This window comes from Pleurodeles waltl, chromosome 1_1 (assembly GCF_031143425.1).
Source record: "Pleurodeles waltl isolate 20211129_DDA chromosome 1_1, aPleWal1.hap1.20221129, whole genome shotgun sequence".
NCBI lineage: Eukaryota > Metazoa > Chordata > Amphibia > Caudata > Salamandridae > Pleurodeles > Pleurodeles waltl.
Genome location: NC_090436.1, coordinates 450,885,461 through 450,913,210, shown reverse-complemented (window position 1 = coordinate 450,913,210; position 27,750 = coordinate 450,885,461). Strand labels below are relative to the sequence as shown.

The 27,750-nt window shown below is 47.5% G+C and overlaps 1 protein-coding gene across 1 annotated transcript in view; it reads right to left on the bottom strand.

Annotated features, from left to right (window-relative positions):
- The window catches only part of LOC138285144 (V-type proton ATPase subunit S1-like protein), a 117,178-nt gene extending 94,323 nt beyond the window's left edge, over positions 1-22,855 (bottom strand). The window contains exon 1 of the mRNA XM_069224733.1: positions 22,713-22,855. Coding sequence (XP_069080834.1) covers positions 22,713-22,807 — 95 coding nt within the window. The 5' untranslated portion in view covers positions 22,808-22,855. The remainder of the gene's footprint in view (positions 1-22,712) is intronic.
- Between the last annotated feature and the right edge of the window lie 4,895 nt (positions 22,856-27,750).

The window sequence follows — 27,750 nt, the reverse complement described above, 5'->3', positions numbered from 1 at the left end:
GCCGGCGGTGCCCCGCAGGGCATTCTGACCGCGGCGGTAAAGCCGCGGTCAGACCGGCAACACTGGCGGTCTCCCGCCAGTGTGCCGCCGCCCGTATGAATCCTCCAAGGCGGCGCAGCTAGCTGCGCCGCCGAGGGGATTCCGACCCCCCCTACCGCCATCCAGTTCCCGGCGGTCCGCCCGCCGGGAACCGGATGGCGGTAGGGGGGGTCACGGGGCCCCTGGGAGCCCCTACTAGTATTTCACTGTCTGCTTGGCAGACAGTGAAATTCGCGACGGGTGCAACAGCACCCGTCGCACCTTCCCACTCCGCCGGCTCGATTACGAGCCGGCTTCATCGTGGGAAGGACGGTTTCCCCTGGGCTGGCGGGCGGCCTTTTGGAGGCCGCCCGCCAGCCCAGGGGAAACCTCAAAATACCCACCGCGGTCTTCCGACCGCGGTACGGTATTTTGGCGGCTCCCGCCGGGCGCGCGGTGACCGCACCCGGCGGGAGTCAGAATGACCCCCTTAGTCTTTGTTAACTACCTCCTGTTTAACCACCATACTGTGGTTACTCACCCACCTAATGCCTCCTCTCTGTTACTCAACCAGGCTAGAAGATGATCAATTTTATTTCCCACCTCGTCCAGCTTCTGCTGTGTTGCAAGAAAATATTGCCTGGCTGTACCATGGGTTACAGCGTGATAATCCCCTTGCAAGGTCTCCAAGAGGATCAGGCTATCTAGTGCCTCTATTTCAATTAACATGTTTTCCTGCTTCAATACGTCCTCCTCTAATAATGTGACATCTCACCTTTTGTTACTTTTTCTGAGCTATAGTGTTCTTTGCCCTGTCTTTAAGGACCACTTTGTACGCTTCCCAGAGCACAATCAATGAATTAACAGATCCTGTGTTTCCTTCAAAATACAATGTTAAGTCTATCTGAAGTTAAGTTAGCACCTCCTTATCTTGGAGCTCCCAGTTTTCAAGTCTCTAGGTGTCCCTCAAGTTACTGCTCTTTTCTCCCAGTGTGACCCTAATAGGGGGATGGTCATAAATACCTCTAGCCAAGTATTCAATTTCTATTATAGCTACAATCTCTCATCCATTGGAACAAATACATAGTCCAGTCGGGAGGTTATATGGACCCATGAAAAGGAATATTGTCTGTCAGTTGAATGCTGGAACCTCCACATATCTGACAGGCTAAGTGTGTGGGTAAATTGTGCTAAGTGTGTTAGTGTATGGAGAAGCTGCTGGTGGCACAATGACCTATCACTATCTCGGTTCATCATCTCATTAAAACCCCCTCTTATTATGTTTATCATGGCCTATGCTCCAAGCAGTATGGGTCCCAGTTTATCTAACACTGTCTGCTGTACTGTGGGGGTTGTGATTTGTTTTCAAAATGAAGCATGACTTCCTGCCCCATGTGCCCTGTATTCCTGTGTAGTAGCCACCCTGGTCAAGCCATGTCTTTTCATCCTGAAAAGAGGGATTCTTTTTCCCCAGGATGGCCACTCCTTGAGCCCTTTGTAAAGCTGGGATATCAATGCAGCATATTGGCCCCTATTCAGGCATTTACAGTGATTACCGACTAAATGGGTCTCTTGTAGCAGCACCAGATCCAGGACTTGCCTTCAAATGTGCTGTGTCACCACCCCTTTTTAATTTGCTAGCCAACCTGTTAAGGTTCCAGGAAAGGGGGCATGTCCAAGATGGTGTCCACGTAACACCAAACCAGCGGAGCTCCACTGCCCTACTCAGAATGTGGGTGGGTTCGGGGGTCCCCAGATCAAAGAAACCACACATGGAGCTGGGGGACACATCAGGTCATAACCGAAGGCAAAACCAGCCCTCCGCAGTGGCAGTTACCAATTGCGAGGCTGGCCCCGGCGCTGCAGAATGAAGAATGCGCACAGGATGGCGGCTGCCGTGGGACCCGTACTACGAACTCACAGAGTAGGCAGCCATCAGTGCAACTGCACTCACTCATGTTGGAGGGAGCCCCATCAAGAAAGACATCACATGCCTTGGGCCCTTTGCCCCACATGGGGCAGAAGCCGCATGAAAGCCTCAAACAGTGGAAAAAGGCATGGTATCCCCAGCCTGCAGCAAGGGCAAGGAGAAAGGTCTCCCCGCGCAATTACGGAGGCTGAACTCAGGGTGTGAACCCCGCCCCTCCTCTGCCATCTGCAGCGCCAAAGAACACGTAAGGGGCCTAAATGAGACCAATCTAGATGGAGTGTGGGTTGCCCACCTGGAAACTACGGTGAGGACTGTACCCTGAGGCCAGAGACAGTCTAGACGTGGTGGTCAGGAGGCTGCGTGCTGAAAATAGCGTTGAGCACGAAAGGAGACTCCTTTGACATCCATACCCTAGGGAGTTGGGGGTGCTAGGCTCAGGGTCATGGAGTCTCCTAGAGTCCTCCGATACACCGGGGCACATTCACCAACCAGCAAGGAACAAAACAGGTAAACACATGACGACTGAGAGCCGCAGAGAGAGAACAGCCTTGCTTCAACAGCTACAATACCAGGGACACGCATCGAACCACAAAACAACTTAAGGGACTGGATTGGGGACAGTGCACTACCGGCAGAGAGACTGATTGAAACACTCTGACTGTCCTCAGCTCCGCCCCTACAATATGCACTCAGGGACCTGGCAGCATTAGCTCCTCACCAAAGATTGGCTGACAAGGGCAGCAAAGCCCCAACCTCTCTCCACAACTAGTGATGAGGCCTTAATTCACCAGTGACATGAGCCACAACCACCTACTTTTTCGTGCCCACAAGAATACAGCGAATGAGTTTCACTGATATGGTTACTATCCCCCTTCCATTGCCCAGCAACTCACTCACTGGATGACCTACTCTGCACACTGATAGCCGGACCTGCCTGTCAGGGGAGAGCCATTGGCAGCCAACACTTGCTCTTCACTATTGGCACAACTGCTTATGGTGGTAAATGATTAAAATGTTAAGCCTGAACATCCATGAATTTAGTGCCTCAGTAAAGCGTCTGGCACCCCCTTCCATGCTTAGAGACTCTAACTGTCAGATCTGCCTTATACAAGAAAATACCTCCTTAAGGAGGACTGGAAACACTTGTGATCCTGCTATTTCGACCAACAATACTTCTCTTCCGGACCAGGGGAAAAGGTGGGTGTGGCAATCCTGCCTGCAACTCACTTCCAGGGTCAGGTCCTCCAGACACAGGCGGAACTGCCAGGCAGACTCCTCTCACTGAGACTTTTAGTGAATGGGCGCACATTTACAATTGGTACCATTTACACCCCGAATGATAGTCAGGGGAACTTCATCCTGGACGCCATAGGACAGGTGCTGGACACCCATGACATGGACACAATCATAAGGGGAGACTTCATTCTAGTCCCAGATACGCTGCTATGCTGATCAGCACACAGGATGGAACAAACAGGGGCATACACATCGAAGGGCCTCCATTGGCTGGGGGAAATGTGGCTAGTAGTTATGTGGCAGATACTGTGGCAGATAGGCAACCCTTTAGTGAAGGATTATTCCTATTTTTTGGCAGATCACTAAACTTATGCTGGGATAGACTATTTCCTGATATCTATCCACTTCATGGCAGCCACCGCTCATGGACATAGGTTCAACTGCCCTGTCTTACTGCTCCCCTATCTCAATTACCATGAATATCTCTGGCCCCCGCTTGTCTCCTCGCCCATGGCACCTTAACTCCAAATTACTAACTTACAACTCAACACTGCAAGACATCAGGGGCACCAGTCACACTTTTCCCAGCATCAATGACACACAGGATACCCACATCCCCCTACTCTGGGACACTCTAAAGTCAGTCATGAGAGATACCTTCGTAGCCATTGCTGCCAGACTTAATAAGGACAGAAAAGACAAGCAAGCCAACCTGGAAAGTCAGGTGAAGGTGCTAGAGGAAGCCCACACACACTCGTTCTCCAATAGAGTGAGGAGACAGCTTACACTAGTTACAAAGCAACTCAAGGCCCTCATCATGGACAAGGCAGAATATGTGCTACTTCCTACCAAACATAAATACTTTGCAGGGGGTAATGAGGCAGGCCGACTCCTCGCCCATCAATTGGGGGCCCAGACACACAAACACAGAATAGCTGAGATTCAGGGACTACAAGGCTGAAGCGTGTATCAAGATGCACATATGTTTGAGCACTTTTACACCATAGTATAATTAACAGAAGATGTCAATCATGAGGTAGGCAGTAGCCTACCTCACTCAGGCTCCCACTGCCTGTGTACCAGCTGAGGACGTTCTTCAGTTGGACAAAAACATTTGAAAAGGCAAAGTACTTGCACCTATCGCAAGACTTCAAATGGGCAAGGTGCCCGGACAAGATGGCTTCACCTCCGACTTCAACAAGAAACTTGTTATACATCTGGCTCTTATCCTTGCTCACCTTTGTAATTCGTTAGCGATGCAGGTACATGTCTAGACACAATGAGGGAGGCCATCAATACAGCAATCCCGATGCCCGGGAAGGACCCCACTTACTGCTCATCATACCGGGCCATTTCCTTACTTAATGTAACACCACCATACCTACCAGCATCCGCACAGTACCCACATACAGGGGTTGGTTAGCTCAGACGAAGCAAGGTTCATTCCTGAGAGAGGCTGTAGTGATAATACGAAGTGCCTCTTACATCTCATGGGTAAAACAAACTGTTCCTGGGTACCAGTTCCTTTATTAACGATCAATGCTGAAAAGGCTTTTGATCTGGTGCACTGGCCTTTTCTACCACTAGTACTGGCTAAGGCAGGACTAAGAGCCTGTTTTCAGAGATGGATATGATGCAGCTATACAAAACCCACAGCCACAATGAGGGTTAGTGAACTGACATTACAACCCTTTAACGTAGCATGGGGTACGTTGCAGGGATGTCATTTCCTCTCTATATAGCACCCCTAGCTGAGAGCATCCATAGGGAACCTCTAATCACCAGTATTACCATGGGCTGCCAGAAACATAAGATTGCACTTTATGGTGATGATTTCACGTTCACACTCACACAGCTCCACACCTCTCTACCGCCACTTTAGCATCACAGGCCCTCAACCTCACTATTTCCCCTAGAGATAGGAATCAGCTAGAGTGCCTCTTCCCCTTCTGTTGGGCAACCCGAGGCATTCCATATCTGGGCTTGCAAATATACTTCATGGTGGAGAAGATGGAGGAGCACAACTACGCTATTCTATTGACTACTGCTTGCTCCGATTTACAATCTTGGAAAGGTGACCCCATCTCCTGGCTGAGTAGGCTGACAGCAGTCAAGATGACACTCCCTCCGAAGATACTTTAAATTATTCAACCCCTCCCCTTCCAGCCTTCCCTGCACATACAGGGGAAATTACAACATCTGTTTGAGAACTACATATGGGATGGTAAGAAGGCCTGCATAGCCAAGAAACACGCCTTCCTCTCTGTAGCGGAGGGAGGTCTGGGCATTTCACATGTAACTCTGTATTATCAGGCAGTCTGAGATATCTAGTGGAATGGAATAGGGCCCTCACAGAAAAACACTGGTGCTTCATCGATCACGCAATTGCAGGGATCCACATATGGAAAGTTCCTTGGTTGCAATGAAAACACCATCCACCAGGGGTCTACATCTCACCAGTAGTGATGGCAACGATGAGGCCTTGGGATAGAGTTAAACTGATGAAAAAACTCCCCACCCACATTTCACCACAAACACCCACTATGGGAAACCCTGACTTTCCACCTGCAATGCGAGGCAGAGTTTCTAACATGGCAAGAGAGTGGGGGATTTCTTTGATCACCACGTATAATGGATTCCTCACAAATCACATCCGACTATACAATACAGTCCACTGAATACTGGTACTACATTGCTATTCAACACTGAGTGGCCCAGCCCCACATAAGCCCATACGCCAGTAGGACCCTCACACCCTCTTAGAAATGCCCCCTCAACCTCCACACTGACAAGGGTCCTCTCTATATTTAGCTTTCCCAAATGGCCCCTCGGCCACAACCAAATCCCAGGGCCTGAGACAGTGGGAATTAGAATGTAAATGATTCTCCTATCCCAAGGAAAGGTCAGACACCCTACACAAAACTCACACGTCAGCCTATAGAGACCATATTTAAACTAATGCATTACTGCTACTTCAACTCTGCTAAAATGGCTAGATGGAAACAGAATGGGGATGATGTATGTTGGCAAGAATGCAGACATTCAGGTACGCTGATCATTCGGAATTGCCCTAAACTACAATGCTACTGTGCGACATTCTGGCAGACAATATACCCAAGTCTCCTAGTTACATTTCACTAGGGCTACCTAATGCTCTGACCTATCCCTGATGACCGGCAACATGGAGAGCCATTACACTAGCCCTGTGTGCGGGCAAACAAGTCATTCTGTTCCAAAGGGGTACAGAAAAGATACTAGCACATACAGACTGGCTGCACAAGCTTTGGGCACTGCTTGGCATGGAGAAATTGACAGCTGCCATAGAGCACAAACTTCCACAATTTGAAAATACATGAGGTTCATGCATACAATTTTTGGCATGGGATTTCAGGGAGCTGTCCTGCCCAGTCTACTTGTGGATCCTTTGACTCATGCATCCCTCAAATGATGCTAAGTGAGCTAGTGAGAATAAACTTTGGACATTAGCGCTCATCCCCAGACTTAAGGTATGGCAACATGTAGTGGCAGCATTTCCTTCCCTATCTTTGCAATACTATCCCTTCCCACATCCTTCCACCCTCTCCCCAAGGACATTAGCAATCAAATCACCCCTCCCTCTTTGTCCCAACCACATCCCCCCATAGTTTGTTTACCTTCCTACTTTCATAGTATGCCTTGCCGGCCTCTTGATGTAGGTGAGGTTGATGTTCTGTATTGTTGTAGGAAAGTACCCTCTTTGTGGCATGGTTACCCCCGCATTTTGCCTGCTCTGTGTTTTGACTGTGTTCATTGCAGGTGAGGCGCCTGTCCTTTAGGGCGGAGGGGAAACGCCCCCCACCTTTTGCCCCTCATGAAGAGTGCCGGTCAGGCTGAACAAAGGTCAGCCTGACAGACACTCTTCATGTTCAGGTCAGGCAGCCAGGAGCGAGACATGCGCGATTTGCGCAGACTCCTGGCTGCCTGAGCTGAATTTTGCTGGGCTGAAGAGGTCACAGTTCCTGTGGGCGTGACCTCCTCAGCTCAGCAAAGGCACCTCAAGACCCTCTCCCGGGTGACGAGGGAAGCATCACCCATTGACTTTGACCTGGGTGCTTCAGGTTTAAGCCCTGAAGCGCCCAGGGCGAGTGTCAATCAGTGACACCTCATCACAGATTGGGGTGCGATCAGCAGTCTCATTGATCCCATCCCACTCTGTGACGAAGTTGGGACTGCTGCCTCCCCTCATAGGCTGACCTAAGGTCAGCCAGCGAGGGAAGGCAGCAGTCCCAACCCTCCTGGAACCTCCGAGGCTAAAGGTAAGTGTGTGTGATCTTTTTAAATGAATGTTTGGTGCGTGCGTGTATGTTTGAATGTTGATGAGTGTTGTTAATGGATGTGCGTGTGTGTGTGTGTGTGTGAAAGAATGAGTGTGAGTGTGTGTCCCGCCCACCCCCTCCCCCCTAAAACTGCCGGCCGCCACTGGTTCATTGGAATCCTGCTAACCAGGACCCCAGTAACTGTGCTCGCTCCTTCTAAATTTGGTTGCTTGGGACTTCACATACCCCACATTTGGTATACTGGTGCCCCCATATAAGTCCCTAATATATGGTACCCAGGGTCCCAGGGCATTGGGGCACCAGGGGTTTCCCATGGGCTGCAGCATGTACTATGCCCATGTAAAATGTGTCTGCAGGCCTGCCATTGCAGCCTGCATGAAAAGGTGCATGCACCCTTTCACTACAGGTCCCTGCACCAGGTCACTATAAGTCACCTCTATAGCAGGCCCTCGTAGCCCAGAGGGCAGGGTACAAGTACCTGTGTGTGAGGGCACCCCTGCATGAGCAGAGGTGCCCATATGAACTCCAGCACCATTTTCCTGGACTTCATAAGTGTGGTAAAGCCTCTGTATCCGTGTACTGGACACAGGTCACTACCTATGTCCAGCTACATAATGGTAACTCCGAACCTAGGCATGTTTGGTATCAAACATGTCAGAATCATATTCCAATATGTTGCCAGTATTGACTGTATGATTCCATGCACTCTGGGGGCTCCTTAGAGGACCCCCGGCTTTGCTCTTACCAGTTTGCATGGTTTTCCCAGGCAGCCCACACTGCTGCCATACTACAGCTAGGTTTCTGCTATCCTGCTGCTTGACCAGCTCAAGCCCAAAAAGGCAGAGCAAAGGATTTCCTTTGGGAGAGGGAGGCAACACCCTCTCCCTTTGGAAATAGCTGTTACATGTCTTGGGAGGTGTAGCCTCCCCAAGCCACTGGTATGTTTTGAAGGGCACATTTGGTGCCCTCCTTGCACAAACCGGCTCGAACAAGTCTAGGGACCCCTGGTCCCTGCTCTAGTGTGAAACTGGACAATGGAAAGGGGAGTAACCACTCCCCTGTCCATCACCACCCTAGGGGTGGTGCCCAGAGATCCTCCAGGTGGCCACTTGATTCTGAAATCTTGAATCCAAGGTGGGAAGAGGCCTCTGGGAGCATCTGAGTGGCCAGGTCAGGGAGGTGATGTCACAGCCCCCTCCTGATAGGTGGTCACCTTGGTAGGTGACCAATCCCTCTTCCAGGGCTATCTAAGGTCTCCCTCTTGGGTGGGTCCTCAGATTCGATGTGCAAGATTGCAGCAGGATTCCTCTGCAACATTTACTTCACCTTCTGATCAATGAACTGCAACTGGACCCTCCAGGAATAACTACAGCAATGACTCTGCTCCACAACATTGTTTCCCCGGCTACTTCCAGCAACTGCAACATTTTCCCAGCTGTGCATCCTCTGAGGGTGATGAGTCTTCAGCCTGCACAAAAGGCAAGAAGGAATTTCCCTCGAAGTGAAAGAGTCACTCCCTGGCATCCGCAGGCACCAACTGCAATGACGGCCAGCTGCGTGGCTCTCCTCTCCTTCAGAGCTGCAGGGAACATGCATCATGGGTGGTGGTCTGGAATGGTCCCCTTGGTCCTCTCTACCAGCTGTCCAACTTGGGAGACCTTGACTCTCCACGCAGGACAGTATCCCCGTGCATCATGTGTTTTACAGCTACCAAGGCTTGTTGGCATCTCCTCCAAGAGATCTTGAGGCTACCTGTAGCCCCAGCCCCCAGCACTCTTCCTTATGAAGCACAGCCCACTGCATGCTGCTCCTGTGACGTGGGGCTCCTTCCAATGTGTGCTGCCTGGGCCTCTCTGCGGCTCCTGTGCTTGCAGCCTGTGGGTCGCATGTGGGGGCTGCCTCCTCTTCCTATGACTCTCCTCACTGCTGAGGGTTACCCGGGACTCCCCTTCATGGGATGAGTCCTCCTGGACCTTGCTGATCCCCGGCAGCCCCGCATTTCTTCTCCAACAACATTTGCCTAGGCTTGTTGGGAGTTCTTCCACACCACTGACCTACTGCAATCCTTCTTCCAGCGAGGAATGTCAACTGCTTTACTCCAGGAACTCTTCAGCTGGTCCAGTGCTGCACTGCTGACCATATTCGTCCACTGTCGATCTGGTCCTGCTTCCACAGACTGGTGGGTAGTGGCTCCAGCCACCACCGGACACTCCAATGTGAACTGGACTTGGTCCCTTTCCTTTCCAGGTCTTGCTCTTCCAGGATCTACCTTTGGTTTATTGCAGTCTTGTCTGGGTCTTGCATTATTCTCTTCTAAAGTCCTTTTGGTGGGTTTGGGTAAAACCAGGTACTTACCACTTCTCTCCTGGTCACTGGGGGGCACTCTGGTACTTACCTCTTGGAGTTCCTAGTTCCTCCACCTCTCCTCCAGCGACTCCACTTCTTTAGGTGGGGGCTTAACTTTCGCATTACAGTTTCTTAGTATATGGTTTGGTCATCTCCCTTCCACTCCCCTCCCCCCCCCCAGCCTTCAGTACTTACTATTGCTTTCACTGTTTTCTATTACATTTTATTCTATTTCCTGACTTCTATTGTACATATAATAGTGTGTTTACTTACCTCCAGTTGGGGTAATGCTTAAATATCATTTTGGTATTTGTATTACCATAATAAAGTACCTTTTTTTTGTAACACTGTGTGGTTCTTTCATGTGTGTAAGTGCTGTGTGACTACAGTGGTATTGCATAAGCTTTGCATGTCTCCTAGATAAATCATGGCTTCTCATCCACAGGTACCTCTAAAGCCTGGCTGCCTAGACACAGACTACACCTCACTAATAGGGGATACCTGGACCTGATATAAGGTGATAACACCATAGGTGGTCACAACACACCAGGCCAGCTTCCTACAATTGTTTACTTTTCTGGAAACTAATAAAACTGATTTAAACCTAAAGTTCGTGGAAAGGGTTTTCAGTTCCTCCATTTGATAGTAAGCACACATCTAAGGTTTTTAAGTGAATGTAACCATTCCTATCTGTCTTAGCCTCCAGACCATATCACCTTTTCTTCTTTATGAGGGACCCAGACTACAGTATATGTTAAACACCCAAAAACGGTTATACATCCTGCACCCTCTTCTCTTTTCCTCCCCTCTCTTCCGCTGTGTAGGTCTAAAACTACCCGTTATTTAAGAAAAGTTTGCTGAACCCCTCCCCTCTCCCTTCCGCTGCTATACTTCCCTTGGCTCCTCCACAACTATCCACACCTATACTTCTCCCTCAAAAGCATCTGCCACTGACCCGAAAAACTTAAATAACTTCTAACCAAAACTGTCCGTGGGGCCTGACTAGAGACCTTCGTCTGCTTCCTATATAATAAAATTGAGACATTACCATCAGTGCGACTGTAGGGCATTTCACCCTTCTCCCAGTCTCTGAAGCTTCATCACCCAAAGTCCATCTCATACCTGCAATTGTTCAAATAAAATGTAAGTCTAACATCAGTTTCTCTGACTTGTTACCAACCTGAGGTAGCCCAGCACCCATATGTACTACATCTTATGTTGAAGAGTGTGGTAAACCTCCATGTAGCTGGTCAGCACTTACACTCCCATCAGCCTTTAAATGTCAGCATCTCCTCGCCTCTCTCTAGTTGTTGGGACCTGCATCTCTAGGGGTGTGGAAGTTCCCTCACCACTGCAGAGGGACCCTCCACACGGTCCATCAGGACTCTACGCAGGCCCCTCTCCTCAACCCAGTCCCAGACTGCCTCTGATGTTTCGAATAAGAATGTTGTGCTTTCAAAGCTAACCCCAAGCTTACCTGCAAACATGGGCACATAGTCCAGGTACATGGCTTGGAGGGACAGGGGAGGTTTGTGGGCATCAGTGTTAAGGCTCTAATTGCACGCTTAATTAGAAAATATTGTGAAAGTCTGCAGGAAGCCAAGTTTTGAGCTATCAGTAGGAATTAAGACACTGAAGAGCCTTCCACCCTTTCTATCTTTGCAACCCACTCTACCTATCTGTCTGTCTTTGCAACACTATCTTTCTTTTCAAGCTTCTATTTGTATTACAAAAAGCATTAGCAAAGGCAAGAGGCTGACAGCCCAGGCCTAATCGATTGGCTTTTTAGGTCTTGTGTTAGCCAAGACATTTTGCTTTTACTACAGTTACAGGTAAAACATGGTTACTCATAGAGGTTTTCAACCAGGCTTCATGTGAATGTTGTTGCATCATTCACATTTTCTTCCAGCCACTGCAGCATGTTTAATGGGGCAGTGGGTTAGCACACTTCAGTCACTGGCTGATTTCCCTTTGAGTTGAAGCATATTGCCCTTTCGCAAGGAGCACATCCAAGCAAAGTAGTCCCCTTAAGTGTCAGTGACTACTACAATAGTGTTTGCTTTTTTTAAACAAAAAAACAATTTCTGACACTTGCCAATGTTTTTTTTTTAGATTTATGATGGCTTAGCTGCCTCCCGGACAAACAATAAGATTTTGCATAAACCATAAAAGTACAAAACAAGCATTGCCAAAGCCAAAAGACTGGTGGCAAACACCAGGCCTATTGACTTTTCCAAAGCTTGCTTTAAAGCTCTTTTTACACAACCCAGAGAGACCGCAACACTTGGATAGATTTCAAAGGCTTTGTGTACCCCGCTTCATATATCGATGCGCAAAACAACAGCGCTTGGGTTACCCAGATGAAATAGACAACATGTGCACAAGACACTTAAAGTTAATCACCATGCTGCAATATTTAATTAATCATAAAAGGCTAAAAAGCTTAATGGACCCCTGTGGGATTTGAAGCTGTGAACCTGAAGGTTAAGTAGATCTCTGCAGCAGATGTGTGAACAACTGAACTATCTATCAGAAAAAGTGATATACTGAAACACATTAAGGCAAATTATTTTGTGAACCTTCTCTGAGTGTCACAGACACTAAGGGCAGAGTTATTTAGTCATAGCTCTACAGTTGTTAAAGTACAGACATACCAGTGTCTTAGCAAATCAGGATATATGTGCATTAGGAGAGCCGTGTGGAGCTCTGAAGAGTGGGATAGTGCTGCATGGCGCAGGTGAGCAGAGAGATTTATCGTTAAAACCCTAGAACCCTGTGCATAACTCAATACCAAACTTTCAATGGCTTTATGTGAACCCTATGAACCGCCACTGCACTGAGATACCTTAAGATGACATGTCTTGCAGTAGGGTTGTCACCTGACCAATACTGTACTGGGATGACCAATCTTTTCATGCCAAGACAGGTACAGACAAATCAGAAAATCAGAAAAATCAGGTATTTCTCACTTTTGAAATCAATCAATCAATCAGAGGGTTCTTGCAGAGAGTGAAACTTGTCACCCCAGGGGGTCTCCTGGTGCTGGTGGAATGCTGCGAGCCTCGTCAGACTGGCGATGGCAGTCGAACAGCAAAGTCTTGAGCTGCTTTCTGAAATCCGTCAGTGCATGGGAGGTGCACAGGTGGAGGTCATTCCAGGACTTGGCAGCGAGGTGGAAGGAAAAGTGACCTCTGAAGCATTCACGCTGGATGCGGGAGACGTGGGCCTGGGTGAGGGTGGCTGAGCAGAGTTCTCTGGTCGGTCGGTGGAATATGAGGTGGTTGCTGATGTAGGCGAGTCTGGCATTGTGGAGGGCTTTGAAGGCGTGCATGAGGAGTTTGAAGGGGCATCTTTGCTGGATGGGGATCCAGTGAAGGGCCCTGAGGTGGGGAGTGATGCTAGTTCTTCTGAGGAGGTTGAGGACAAGGCTTGCCACCAAGTTCTGAATGGTCTGGAGGCAGTTCAGGAGCTGTTTGGTGGTTCCAGCGTAGAGTGCATTACCGTAGTCGAGTCGGCTGGAGATGAGGCCTGGGTGACTGTGTTCCTGGTTGAGATGGGGATCCATCTGAAAATCTTGTGGACCATGCAGAGGATGTGGAAGCAAGCAGAGGAGACGGTGTTGATCTGTTGCTTCATGGTCAGTTGGGTGTCCAAGATGATCTCGAGGTTGCGTGTGTGGCTGGAGGGTGTGGGCGGAGGACCGAGGGCTGTGGGCCACCACGAGTCATCCCACGGGGAGGGCTTGTTGCCAAACATAAGGATCACCATTTTGTCTGAATTTAGGTTGAGGCAGTTGGTACTCATCCAGGTGGCGATGTCGGTCATGGTGGTTTTGAGGCTGGTTTGTGTGGTGTTGGCATTGTCTGTGAGGAATTTGGATGAGCTGGGTGTTTTCGGCGTAGGAGACGATGTTGAGTCCGTGGTTGCGTGCGATGTTTGCAAGTGGAGTCATGTAGGTGTTGAAAAGGGTGGGGCCGAGGAAGGAGCCCTAGGGAATGCCACAGATGATTTCTTTGGGTGCAGAGACAAAGGGCGGGAGGAGGATCATCTATGTCCACCCAGCAAGGAAGGAGGATATCCAGTTTAGTGCATTATATTGAATGCTGATGCTGTGGAGTCTGGTGATGAGAGTGTGGTGGAAGACAATGTTGAAAGCTACCAATAAGTCAAGGAGGATGAGGCCGCTGTTCTCCCAAGGTCGAGGAGGTGTCTGATGTCATCATTTGCTGTAATCAGGGTGGTCTCGGTGCTGTGGTTGGGCCGGAAGACAGATTGGGATGGGTCGCGCATGTTGTTGTGTTTGAGGTAGTCTGTGAGCTGGAGGTTGATGGACTTTTACAAGACTTTGGCGGGGAATGGGAGGGGCGAGGTGCGATGATAGTTTTTGAGCTTGTTGTGGTCAACTTAGGGTTTCTTTAGGAGGGGTTTGACCTCAACGTGCTTCCAGGCATTGGGTACGGTGGTTGTGGAGATGCAAGTGTTGAGGATTTCTTTGAGGGATGCTCTGATTATTTCTCTTCCTAGGTTGTAGAGGCGGTGCAGGCAGGGTCTACGGGGGATCGGGAATGGAGGTCATGATGGTAATGGTGTCTTGGGAAGAGAGCTGCTTCCATTCGGTGATCCAGTGGGGGGATGAGGAGTAGGTTAGGGTGGGGGGTGGTCGAGGTCAGTGGGCTGGAAATCGAAGTTGCTATAGATGTTGGAGATATTGTGGTGAAAGCAGTCTAATAGCTTGTCACAGTGGGCTTGGGAGTGGTGGATCATGTTCTCTGTGGCAGAGGGACAGGAGAATTCTCTGACGATGCTGAAGAGTTCTTTGGCATGGTTGGTGCTTGCCTCGATGCGGGTGGTGAGTGCTTCTTTCTTGGTTTCCCTGAGTCGGTGGTGGTATCTGTTGAGGGTGGCCCTGAAGGAGTCGAGGTTGGAGGGGTCTTGTTGGAGCTCCAGTGTCTCACTAGTTTCCTGCAGTGACGTTTGAGGGTGAGAAGTTCTGGGGTGAACCATTTGGCTTGCTTGGTGGGATTGCTGTTGATGGTGCTTTTCAGGGGGGCAATGGTGTTGGCAGCTGAGGAGATCCAGTTGGGGAGGTTTTGGATGCAGGGTTCAAGGGTGTCTGTGGAGATGGGTCTAGTTTCTTTTAGGTTGGCGATCCAGGTTGTTTCTGTGACTTTGCTCCAGTTACAGCGGGGAGGGGTATCATCAGGGCTTCAGGCATTCCATTGATGGTGAAGTAAATGGTGTTGTGGTCAGTCCATGTGACCTTGGTGGTGTGGGAGAATGTGGCTCTGTTGCTGGTGGAAAAGATGGGGTCCAGTGTGTGTCCTCACCGAAGGGAGCCCCTGTGGAACAGACAGAACCGTAAGAGTAGAGCTGTTAGGTCAATCGGGCACCCAAAGTGCACCCCTCTCTAGGGGGGGTTACAGATGGACATGGACCCACCCAAAAAAGACTAAACCCCTACTTCTTCTCAAACTGCACTCATTAGTATGTGTTCTCCAGCTAAGAGGTTGAGTAAGTACAGCACCGCTGATGGCCACTCATAAGTTTTGCAACACATTCCGATAGAAAATGGTGGAGGGCAGGGAATTAAAATAAAACCTAATTTGACATAATGTTAAAATAAATAAATGAACTAATTTTATTAACTAATTTTAGTTTGTTTGAAAATATGAACACATATATATGCTTATTTTAATGTTAAAAATCAATGCAAATAATAAATAGTATTTTAAATTAATTTCATGACCTTTTCAATTTAAAAATAAATCTAACTTTTATTTAAAAAAAATAATACACATAAATTCAATGTATACATAATTATAAGTAACAATACATAATAAACAAAAATAAATATGTTTATTTAGATGGGTTTATGCTTTCTAGACATCACAAAATAATTTTAACTTAATTTAATATACTTAATTTTATTTAAAAATAATAATTTTGAATGTAGTTATTAGTGCAGTAGCATTCAAAAAATGTCTTATACATGTAAAATGCATATAAACAATTATTTTACAATAGCATTTAATGTACACAATTGTTTAATTCTTTTGTTAACTTTAATAACTTTTATTTTTTGTGATTTACCTATTTTTCACCACAGAGAGATCTCTGCCTTGATTGTGGATGTACGGTGAAAAGTCTCTTAGAGCTGGTGCAGGGCCAGTGTGCGGAATAGCTTGGAAAAGGGCTGTGCAGGTAAGATTAGAGGTGGTTCCTTGGGGTCCCCTTGAGGTGTCAAGGTTGCAAGGGGTGAGAGACCCTTGGGGCACAGCAGGCTCTTCATTGCAGGGCACAGTGCGACCTGGTGCACAGCCAATCGGTGAGCCAGGAGCTGTGTGCAAAGGTGCCCTTTGGATCTGGAGGTAAGTCGGTTCCAAGGGCGGTTGCAGGACAATGGAGGCACTATGGCAGGAGGTCCAGGGTGTTCCTGAAGTCTCTCAACTGGGGCCTCCTCCAGGTCCTTTTTCAGCCACAGGCTGGCTGGTTTTCCTGGTATCTAATGTCAGCTGACCAATATCCAGGGTACTGGTACGGTTTGACCACTGGAGGGTGCAGTGCCACCAAACTTGGCACACTTGCAGGGTTGTTCCTTGTGGTCGTTGGTGTGTTGGCGGGTCCAGCTGCAACTTCTGGTTTGGGAGTTAGCAGCTGGTCAGTGAAATAACCCTCACTGGGTTGCTGGTTTCTTCTTGGTTGAGCGGTACCTCCACTCTGGAGGGAGTTCTTGGGTGACTGGCGAAGCCTGGAGGTCCTCTGAGGTTCTAGAGGTCAGTCCAGTTGGCCAATGGCTCCACAGGGGCGTTTGTCGGGTCTTGGGGGAAGCAGGCAGGGTTTGGCGTCTTTTCTTTGTGCAGCAGGTCCACAGTTCTCGTGCCTTGGATCCTCTTGGTGCTGGTCTTCTTTGTGGCCTTTGAATCTGATTACCTGGTCTAGGGGTGCCAACTAGATACTAAATATAGTGGGTGTTTTAGGGCGAACCTGGTAGTGTCCAATGGGCTACACCCACTACAGTGACCACTTCCTGTGGGAAGGGTCACTTCCCTATCCCTGACTGGCTATTTTCCTTCCATTTAATATGGAGGAAAATGAAATGGAGTGTCCACCTCGCAGGCAACTCCTTAGGGGTGGTGCATGCCAGGTGGAGCCCCTCCTCCTACCCTTTGTGCTGTTTCCCGCCTTTGCTCCTGCCAAAAGTGGGGGTTTGCACAGGGGTTGATCATCTGCTGCTACCAGCAGGCCTGCAGGTTTAGTTTCAAAGGCAGTAAGCCCTTCGAAGCTCACCGCCAGGGCAGTGCACATTCCTGAGGGAGGGGGTGTTAGTACCTCCACCCAGGAAGGGCATTATTTTTACAAACCAGAGAGACAGTGCTCTCCCCCAAGGTTTGTGGACTGGCTGTCTGGAGGTGGCAGGCTGGATAGAACCAGTCAGCAACCATGCCAGGGTAGTTAGCTTTTGCAGGAGGCACCTGTAAGGTGATCCATGGTACATTTAGAGATAAAACCAATACTGGTACCAGTTTGGATGTATCATTCTGAGTTGTTTGATACCAAACAACCCAGGGTTCAGAGTGGCCATCATGTAGCTGGGACTCATGTTGACCAGTGTCCAGCACATGTATTAAAATGGCTGCTTTGTTCACTCACTATTTCCTAGGTTTGGCAAAGACAGGGTGGGGGCACATTGCTAATGCATCTATGCCCTCACATATAATTCGGTGCACCCTTCCATAGGGCTGTAAGGGAGGGGTGTCTTGTCCATAGTATATGCAGTGAATGGTGTACAAGGCACACAAGTAGTGTGCCATGTCAAGTTTGTGTTTTAGGTTTGCACCAGTACACCAAGCCTGCAATGGCAGTGCTGGGGGCATCTGGATGCATGACCCTAGAGGGTAGCACAATCAGTGCTGCTGCCCTCAAGGGCCTACCCATTGTATCCAATGTCCTAGGTTCCTAAGTGCCCTTTTACTAGGGTATAATAGTGGTAGCTAATGTGTATCCAATTGGGCCAATGCATCACAACAGTTTTAGGGAACAAGCTCTGGCCCAGGAAACCTGGTTAGCAGGGGCCATGGGCACCACAATTGTAAGGCTACATCATACATAAGGCAGAAAATGAGGGGCTAACCATGTCGAAAAGAGGCCTTTTCTCTTAGTGGAAGACTCTTCCAAGTATGCAGAATGTCAAATACAATGTTAAGTCACAACTAGTAGTAATTTTATGGTTGTATTGGACACTTTTGCTGATTCCGCCTCATAGTTCATGTGGTAGGGACATGTAAGTCTCCAGTGTTCAGTAATGTTACACTTGTGAATGAAGAATAGCCAAAGGTAGTAAAGTTACTCAAAAAGTAGTAAAGTTACTGAAAAGCATGAGAGTAACTTTACACATGTTGATTTACTCACATATAAACGTACCTTTATGAACAACCCCCTGTGTGTACACATTATGCATGCTGTGCTTTCAGTATAAGGATCAAGCGCATGTTGCCAGGAGTACATGGTGGAATCCATTTTGGATACCACCTATATGGCAGGATAAAATTATGGAAAACTTCCCAGGTTACTGGTGACCTTGGAACCGGTCTCTTGTACATTCATTCCCGCTCTGTATACTGTTCTAAAGTGATAGAATATTTCAGTATCTAGAGTTTTCATCAGCCAGGGTACTACCAGCTCCTCCCTCTTTCTTTATGGTCTGCATCTGTGGGAGCTGAAGCCTTCTGCCGGAGCCCAAAAAACATTTTTGCCTGGGCCATTTTAGAACTATCTCAGGGTGGGCATCTATTGTCCAGGTTTCTGACATGAGTGTGATCATGCTGTAGTCAGGCAGTCTTTCACTGTAAAAGCCCTTAAGAATTTAAACATTGTTGGAGAGCTGATGATTCAAGTCTGAATATAAGTACAAGTCCCCTTTTTTCTTCCAGCACTTCTCTTCAGTTCAACGGAGAGCTACTTACCAATTCGGCAAAGAGACTGGTGTTTAATGAGCAGCCCTTAGCCAACATCTGTCCCCCTTCATCAAGTTGAAAATAGGCTTGGACGCTGAAATCAAGAAAAGTTGTTTGTTGTTCTGTGTAGAGGCAGTGTGGTGCTGTGCCTTGCTTGCTAGAGAACCAGAGAACAGTTGAAGCAAGGTGACCTTTGAGAGTCATTATTGGACTGCAGCAACTCTGGAACAGGGCATAAGGGGTGGCATAACGAAAGTGGAGGGGCCCCTGCAAAGATCATAGAAGCCCCACCCCCAGGCACACTCAGACCAGGTGCTGTGCTGAGGGCCTCCCTTAAGCTCTGGGCCCACCCGCACAGTGGGGGCTGCAGGGGCTTTTTTTATGCCACTGAGCATGAGCCCCCACCCTTCCATCAACTTAAAGAGATTGTCAGCTGTCACATGTCTGCATCATGTGGGGTTCAGGGGTATAGTCCCTGTTCGTATTATCTGTTGGTTTGCCTGCTTGGTGCCTGATCGGCCACTACTTCATGGCAACCTGTATATGCCCTTCTATTATCTACACAGGGTCTTGAAGACACACCTCATCTCTATCCCTGCCTTGGATTATTGTAGCGGTAGCTGGATTGGAGAGCAGACTCAGGAACCACTGGTTGCATGCAAATCCATTCTGACTGCATGCAAATTCATTACTCGGTTGTAAAGATCTAGACTTGTGCATTGAAACTCCTGCTACATTTTCCAGATTTGTTGTGGCCCATCCCCTATCAAGGGGCCCCTTGGCACTGTAACTATTCAACTATAGCTGATGGTTTTCACTATGGTGGAGGTGGCTGGTGGTACAGCACTATGGTGTATTTTGTGCCTGGGGAGGGGATTCAGAAGTATCGGCACCAGAATCAACTGTAGTTCCCCATCTTACCATCTGGTCAACTGGACTCCCTTATACCTTGTCAGCACACTGGGCACTGACATTGCTCCTTTCCTCTCTTTGTGACTGTTTTGTTTAACAGGCTTGGGAGGGCCCTACTGGCCATTTCAGGGAGAGGGTGGTTGTGCTCATTGTTTTGGGCCTGTGTGATATTCTAAAAGATGTATTAAATCATTGTAAATCCACTTACATTTTGAAAAGTAGCGCTATTCTTAGCACAATAAAAATGAAATACTGATTGGTGGCTGACTAGTGGCTGCAATGAACTGTATTTACTATGGGGCTAACGCTGTGCACTGTAATTAAGACTGAGAGGACCCTTGCATGCAAACACGCTGTGTGAACTGGGTCTATCGAACTAAATCCTCGCTGGGCTGTGAGCCTAGCCCCAGACTTGTGAAATGATGTTTCCTACCTGCTTGTGAAGTCAGGAGTTGATTAAACACTCATAGTAGAGTTCAACATCACCAGACAACTGTAGCGTTTAGAATAACATTTGAGGTCCGATCTCTAGATTTGAAGAAGCTAGACTTCAGGTTTTACGCTGTATCTTTACTTGGTATGTAGTATTTAGCTGAGATGCATTAGAGATTGTTTCTTTTTTTAATAAAAGGAAAGCACTGAATGGACATTTGGTTGTTAAAAGATTCTGTGGTTTACTGGGTTTTGAGTGTTCAACCCTCACCACCTTTTAGAGTAAGGCCTGGATTCTTCTGCCTCCTACTACTATGAGTCAAATGCACAAGCGGAAAACCTGGTAATACAACTGGGGAACCAACAGTATGGTGGACCCAGGACATCAGCGGTAAACAATACTGATTGTCACTCCAGTTGCTGATTGCACTGTGACCACTTGACAGAGGTCTCACCACCAATGTGATTACATTTAAAGGGTTTTACCTCCAAAAAGAGAACTGGTGGCATAATCAATCTATGGAAGTGCTAAACTCAAGCACTGTTCCATTGTAGATTGCATCATTAAAAATACAACTCTTTGGGTCCAATACATATAGAACCTTGCGGGAAAGTCGTAATTGTGCTCCTGTAAGGTTATTCCTATAACTGGAACATAATTTTGATTTCTTGAAATTCAAAAGGGTTACTGCTGTGTTGCTCCGTCACCGCTGTACAAGAATATGCACATGCCTATACTGAAGTTGAGAAATGCGTAGTAGATATTAGCTACTTCATTGAGTAATTGAGTAGATAAACAACCATACAGATTTCTTTTAAAGCATGCTGTTACTGCAACGGACAGTTTACAGGGAGGAAAGATTGGGAGTAGCGACGTATTTGTGTGTTATTAGAATTACCCACCTAGATGTCTGCCAGTTGCTTTACATAGTGTGCCATACCGTTCTTAAGCATACTTGTCCCCATCTTATGTCAATAAGTTGGGCGAGGGCTCTTAATTCTTGGGTATTGACTGGCTAAAATGCCAATAATACTAGTCTGACTTAATTCTGTGTTTACTTATATTGTGTTGAATGGCTCTGTGTGTTAATGATGGCAAGAATAATGTTTAGCTTTCACACATTTGTCCTCCTCACTGGCACCCCTAAAAATCCCAACCTTCTACTCCCCCAGAGCCCCCTGCCGCCCAATATTGTATAGTCTCTAATCGAACTGACCTGTCTATTGCCCCATAATTTTAAGTGGGTGGCACTGCAGCGATTGCCTGGAAATTTCAGACTTACCTCACCGACCCCTTACAAGGAAATATATTGACCACGTTGATTGATAGACGCCCCCTCCCCCCCATCTGCCCCTGACACATATCCACCTCCTCACCACCCCTCCTAACTCCCGCCTCCCCCCCCCCCCCCCCCCGGACCCCCTCCGCACCCAACCACACCGGTTCTGTACAGCAAACCAATCTGTGTGGTGAATGAACAGGGTACTGAAAGCTGAGAGGATGGGCGCAGGGTAGAGATTAGAGCCCGCTGCCCCATATACCGCAAATATTGCACGGAACCTACACCCCGGGTACGCTAAGCGACGTGTAATGCACAGCTTACAACTAGAAAAGAAATGATTTAAGCAAAAAGAGGTAAAAAGCAAAACTTTTTTGGTTGGTGTTTTTTTTACCTGTCAAATACACTAGCCAAAAAGTGCCTGAAGGCGTGATGACAGCCCGAGTCTCCGAGAGAAGCACTTAGCGCACACCTGCAAAGTGGGGCGCCGACGAACCACATCGCAGTTACATAATTAACCTCCGGCAAATGAATGCCCACATTTAGCTTACACGTATGCATACTAAATATATCGTTGTCATCCGTTTGACGTACCCCTTGGCAGAATGCCCTCGCTCTTCACATAACACTCACAGACACGCTCCTGGCTTTGAACTAGTTATTTACCACTGTTAATACTGTTTATTTTCACTTTTCAGCCAGTGAGAGATGCACTTAAGTCCCAGCCAAGGGCCGCTCTCCGTGGCCCGGATTCACACACTTTATTGAAAACATACCGCGGCTGGTACACGCTCCCGACCCCAATAGCTCTTAATACAAGATTAAACAAATCACCGCATGCCCGGGCTGCCCTATATCCAGAGATCGCGCGCGCACCGTGCTCGTTAGCAGGCTGAGGAAACGGCGCGTGCCTCGCAGCCGGGGAACTGATACGGTCCGCTGCACATGCACAGCCTGCAGAGTTGCAACCGCATCGTCCTAAAACCTACCTGCAATTAACCGAAATGAAAAACAGAAAAGGAAAACCTCGTCTTCCTTCTTAACCAGGTATTGTAAAGCATGCACTAACTTAAAACCAGTGCAAATAACACAAACGAGAAAGTACGCTTAGAACAGTGTTATTCTTTGCAGCATTTTCATCCATAGCATCCATTTTACTTTCATTTTACTGTATGGGTTTTTCTCTGTTATCGTTATGACGGCAACAGGAATCAGGTCTACAGAGATAACTACTTCACCCCACCAATTAAATTACATTAAATTCAATGGAGCATAAGCCCACACTGACCTCGCCTCCTCACTTTTCAACATCTGGCCGCCGGAGAGGGAAAACGCTGCAGACAACGCGAACAATAAGAGGAAGAAAGGGATGTTTCTTTCCATTGAAGACAGAACGAGTCCCTTTCAGAACTAGCACATCTGTTAATCTGTGTCAAAAATAGGACTGCACTACATAGCACTCCGTGCTGGGCACGTGACGACGGCACTTCCAACCAATGGGCGACGGAGCCTGCAACCGCATCAGCGTGCGAGAGATCTGAAAAGACATCTCTTTGCTAGGTGAATGTTCGCACAGCCCCCACAGTCAGCACTCGCGGCTTCCAGTCACGTCATTTACACTTTCACGTTTACCTTTTCCTGTGGTGATAACGTCTGCCGGCTGATGAATGCTCGCTCTCGGTATTCTTTTGTACAATATCTCAAGCGGAGAGGTGCAAGCACAACGCACCAAACATCCTTACTGGGCACTACTGGGGCACTGCTGTTTCTTGAAGTCTAGAATATTCCAACTACATCCACGCCGTCTCAATTACAAAAGAGTCGGCCATTCCTCGTTTAGTTCTTTAGTGGTGTGGTGATCCACCTCTTGAAATCATTTACTCTTCCACATCTAAAAGGTAAGAAAGGCCCGCCCCAGAATAGAGGACAAATACCCCACCCACCCCCACCACGGCCCGCACCTCTAATCCAATTGGTAAAACTGATCATATTTTGCCTTTTTTCCCAATAACCATCACTACACGGAAGATATTAAGCCTATACTTAGATGTTGTAATCATCATCCCCACATCATCATCTAAACTGTCATGGTGTTTCTGTCATCAGTCACAAACACCAATCACCTTAAAATGCATGCTTATTCACAGCAGCAGTGACCCAATCTTACACAGTGGAAATCTCTGCCCTCATCGCCTCACTCCCTGGAGCGCTGGTAGCTCTCCAGCAAGCAACCTGTAAGCAACTCCTCTGTGTGCAGCCCAGTCTACTAGTGCAGAAGCTTTTGCTTGGTTCAAGTAATATATGTCTACCAAAATTAAAAAGTGTGTATTTCAAGATGAAAATGTGTTTATTTTCAGAACTCATAAGCTGATGTTTGGAGAAAAAGGGTTGAAATTCCACAAGGTTTTTAAAGCCTCCCCAGCAATTCCAATTCATATTGGTAGTGCTAGGGCTATCCTTCTTCGGCCATTTGTTCCTGTCCGCACCCAAGTAGCTATTCCCTGCTTAGTGATCAGCAGTTAAGTCTACCTAGTCCTTCCTGGGCTCAGAGGCTCGCCACTATTTTCTGAGCCAGAGCTTTTTTATTTCCCCGCTAATGAGGTGTATTCCAGCATTGGCGGAGTGATGAGTGGCAGAAATGGTTTAAAGCCACTTCAAGGTCAGACAGCTTGTAGTATATTTTTACAAAGTTACTCTTCCACTCACACTATCAAAAATCGTATTTCAACTTTAAATCAGATTTTGAAAATTAAGTGGGCAATAATTTTGAATGACATTTCTAATAGGCAAAAATATAGAAATATTTTAACCACACATAGGCCAGTGTAATGGAAAATGTAGCTAAACCTACAGAGTGAAATCGTTTTTAGGTCTTCAATCACTGCGAGAGACACTTTTAAACTATATAGTGTTCCACGTTTTATTTTATAGCTTAGGAACCCTGCCCTGTGGGCTTACAAGGCAACCTTTAGAGGTGACATTACATAAACAATAGGTATTCTCACATGGAAAATACACTCTTCCCTGCCATGTGTTACTGCAGTGCCTTTAAACATCAGTCCAGCCAGAGCACTGTCGTGCTCCTAGCACTCATATATTTTTTTACTCAAAATCTGTTTACTGAATTTTAACAGAGTTTACACATACCAGCCAGATGAGGCACAGAGTAGAGCACAAAATAACAACAATGCTGTGTTTTTTTGCATGTACCATAAATCAAGGACCAAAGCAGAAACATAGGAAACATCAATTGGGATGTAATCTAGGTATTGAGCTGCATACAGGCAAGTGCAAGTGGAGGAATCAGTTACAATCTTGCAAAAAACATCACAATAAGTACAATTGGTGGAAGCAGTGTGTGCCCAGTTCGCTGGTAGGCCATTCAGTAAGCAAAAGGTAAACGTGCATCCTGTGATCTCCTCCCCACCCTCTACGAGGAAATCTCTAGTGAAGGGGGAAAGAGGAGCCAGGACAGCGATGAGGCTCCATCTGGCCAACTGTAATAATGCACTCATATATTTTTTATCATATAGTTGTATGGTGAAATGAAACACTGCAGCACATATATAATATTTAACTGCCAAGCCATCAGTGCATTCTCTACTAAATCTACTATGGCCTTTCAGGAAAGTTAAATAGACCAATTAAGGAAAACCAATGTTGCCAATATTATTCGAATAGAGACATAGCATATAGTTTTAATAGCAGCAAAAACAGGTTGCAGAAAAAGTAAAAAAATCTGGATGCAAACTATTCCTTCATGCATTGCAATTTAAGTACGCTTTAGGCAGGGTAATGATACATCAAACAGAAATGAAAGGAGAGAAAGAGAGCATTTTCTAAGTGAAGCTACACATATAGTTAAAGAATGGTTAATAATAGACCTTTCATTTAATTGCGCTGTCAACCCAGCCCTAAAAAAATACCCTGGAACACAAAATAACTAAATGAGAGTAAAAGAAAGGACAGGGCTCTCTCAGTCACATAAGCAGAGAGAGGTTGTCCTCTTTATCAGAGTCTCAACATGGTGTGCAACATATGTCTGTTAGGATGGTACAATGGGCAATAAAGCAGGGCAGGTATACCATCATCTGAGAAAGACTACAAGAAGTATGAGTCCAGGAGCAAGTATGTTACATAGGAGGCCCTGAAATAATTATATTTCAATAAGTATACAAAACAGTGATGGATGGAATGCTTGAACTAATCTCAGCCACTGGTAATCAATGGGGCTACATACCTATCCATCATTATTTTGCACACCATGTTACCTTTTCATTTGGCGCTATAAGTGCACCTGGTATGCCCAGACGTGAGTCCCAGGCTCCCTGTGCCACTGGGACCAAGCTATACCTGGCTGAAAAGCCAATCACAAGGGCGAAACTGGTCCTGGGTTGCTTGTGTTCTGGTTAAGAAAGAACCTGGCCTGGCATTTCGGACTGGAGTGTTCCCATGAGGAACAAGGTCAAGGCTGACTTGCACATGGCTTGGTCCAAACTGAGGTAGCATGGTGGGCAAAAAATGATGGATTGAGATGAGGCCCAAGTAACTGCGAGTGGCTGAGATTAAACCAAGCATTCTATCCATCATTTTGTTTTTGCATTTGCTGCCCTAAATGCACCAGATGTGCCCAGACGTGGGTCCCGGGCTCACTGTGCTACTAGAACTAAACTATGCCTGGCTGAAGAGCCCTAACTAGGGTGTCCTGGGTTGCTTGTTTTCTGGTTCAGGGAGGATCTGGCCTGGTAGTTCGGGATGGACTGTTCCCACGAGGAGCAGGGTCAAGGGTGATTGGCATATGACTGATTCCAAACTGAGGTGGCATGGTGGACAGAAAACGATGGATTGGGATGCAGCCCGAACGACTGCCAGTGGCTGAGATCAATTCAAGTATTCCATCCATCAACTTGGTGTTTTAGAATTATTTTACATGCACACAAGTACAAGGGCACGCCCACAAGGGAGAAGCGTCCTTATTTGGATCTGAGCTCCTGAGCATGTGCTAGGCAGTGACAGCTTCAAAATAGAGAAGCTGGGGTCAAAGAACAGAGCTTTGCTCCATGAGTGTACAAGACAAAATAGCCATCACACACTTCATATGCCATTTGAGTACAGTGGGGGTATATATGAGTCACTGCAAAATGGTTGTATGACACAACCACGGATGCAAAATCAACGCATGCCTGAACAATGCGGTCAGAATCACAACTGAGTCTTTAACAGGCATGGCTTTACCACGCATGCCTTTACAACAACTTTTGTTGTAAAAGCATATGTGGTAAAGCAATATGCATGGTAAATTCCCCCCTGCCCTGCACCCTAACACTACATCTGTACTTGAAACTATCCCACTACCCCACCCTGAGCCCTAAACCTAAAAAACTACCAGACCCCCCTGACTTCCCCTGCTCTTAAACTCTTAAAACTCCCCCATGGCCTAAATCCACAAAACTACCCTGACCACCTGCCACCCCTACACTTAAATCTAACCTGCCCTCCATGCCCTGAGCCCTAAAACACACCAGCCAACCACCACGCCTCTGCCCATAAAACTACCTTGCCCCCACTGCCCTGAGGCCGAAATTCCAAAAACTACCCCGACCTCCCCGCTCCGAGCCCTAAAACCTCCATGCACCCCTCAATTCCTCTCCACACTACCCCAACCTGCCCGGAGGCCTAAATCCACCAAACTACCCCGACCCTCCCCACCAGCCTTAAATCTACCCAGACCCTCCCACCCCCAGCCCTGAGCCCTAACCACCGACACACCCCTCAAATAAAAACAACTCCCCCACAACTAAAAACAACCCAAGTCCCACTTACCTCAACCAATCCTTTCTGCTACTTCCTGCTTGCCCACCCATCCTCCCCCACCCTGAGCCCAAAACCCCCCATACACCCCTAAAAACTTCCTCCGGCCCCCCTGCCCTTTAATCTACCTCGCCCCCCCCTCCGACACCCACAAAACGACTCCGACCTCCCCGGCCCCTTAATCGACCCCGGCCCTGAGCCCTAACCCCTCCGCACCCCTAAAATCAAAAAACTCCCCCACTCCTAAAAAAAAAAAAACAAGCCGAACTTACCTCGACCGATCCGTCTTCCTGCTCCTTCCTGCTTGTCTGCCCCTACGCACAGCTATATCGCTGCCTGAACCACGCATATGTGGCCTGCCTTAACCACGCAAATGCGTAGTGAAGGAATATGCATGGTTCAGGCAAGCATTGTTCAGCTTGTGGCCTTCCAGTACGCAATGGCTGTGCCCACGTAGTTTAGGCCATTTCCCCTGCAAAATCATTGCTAGACAACATGTTATGGAGGAAAAATTA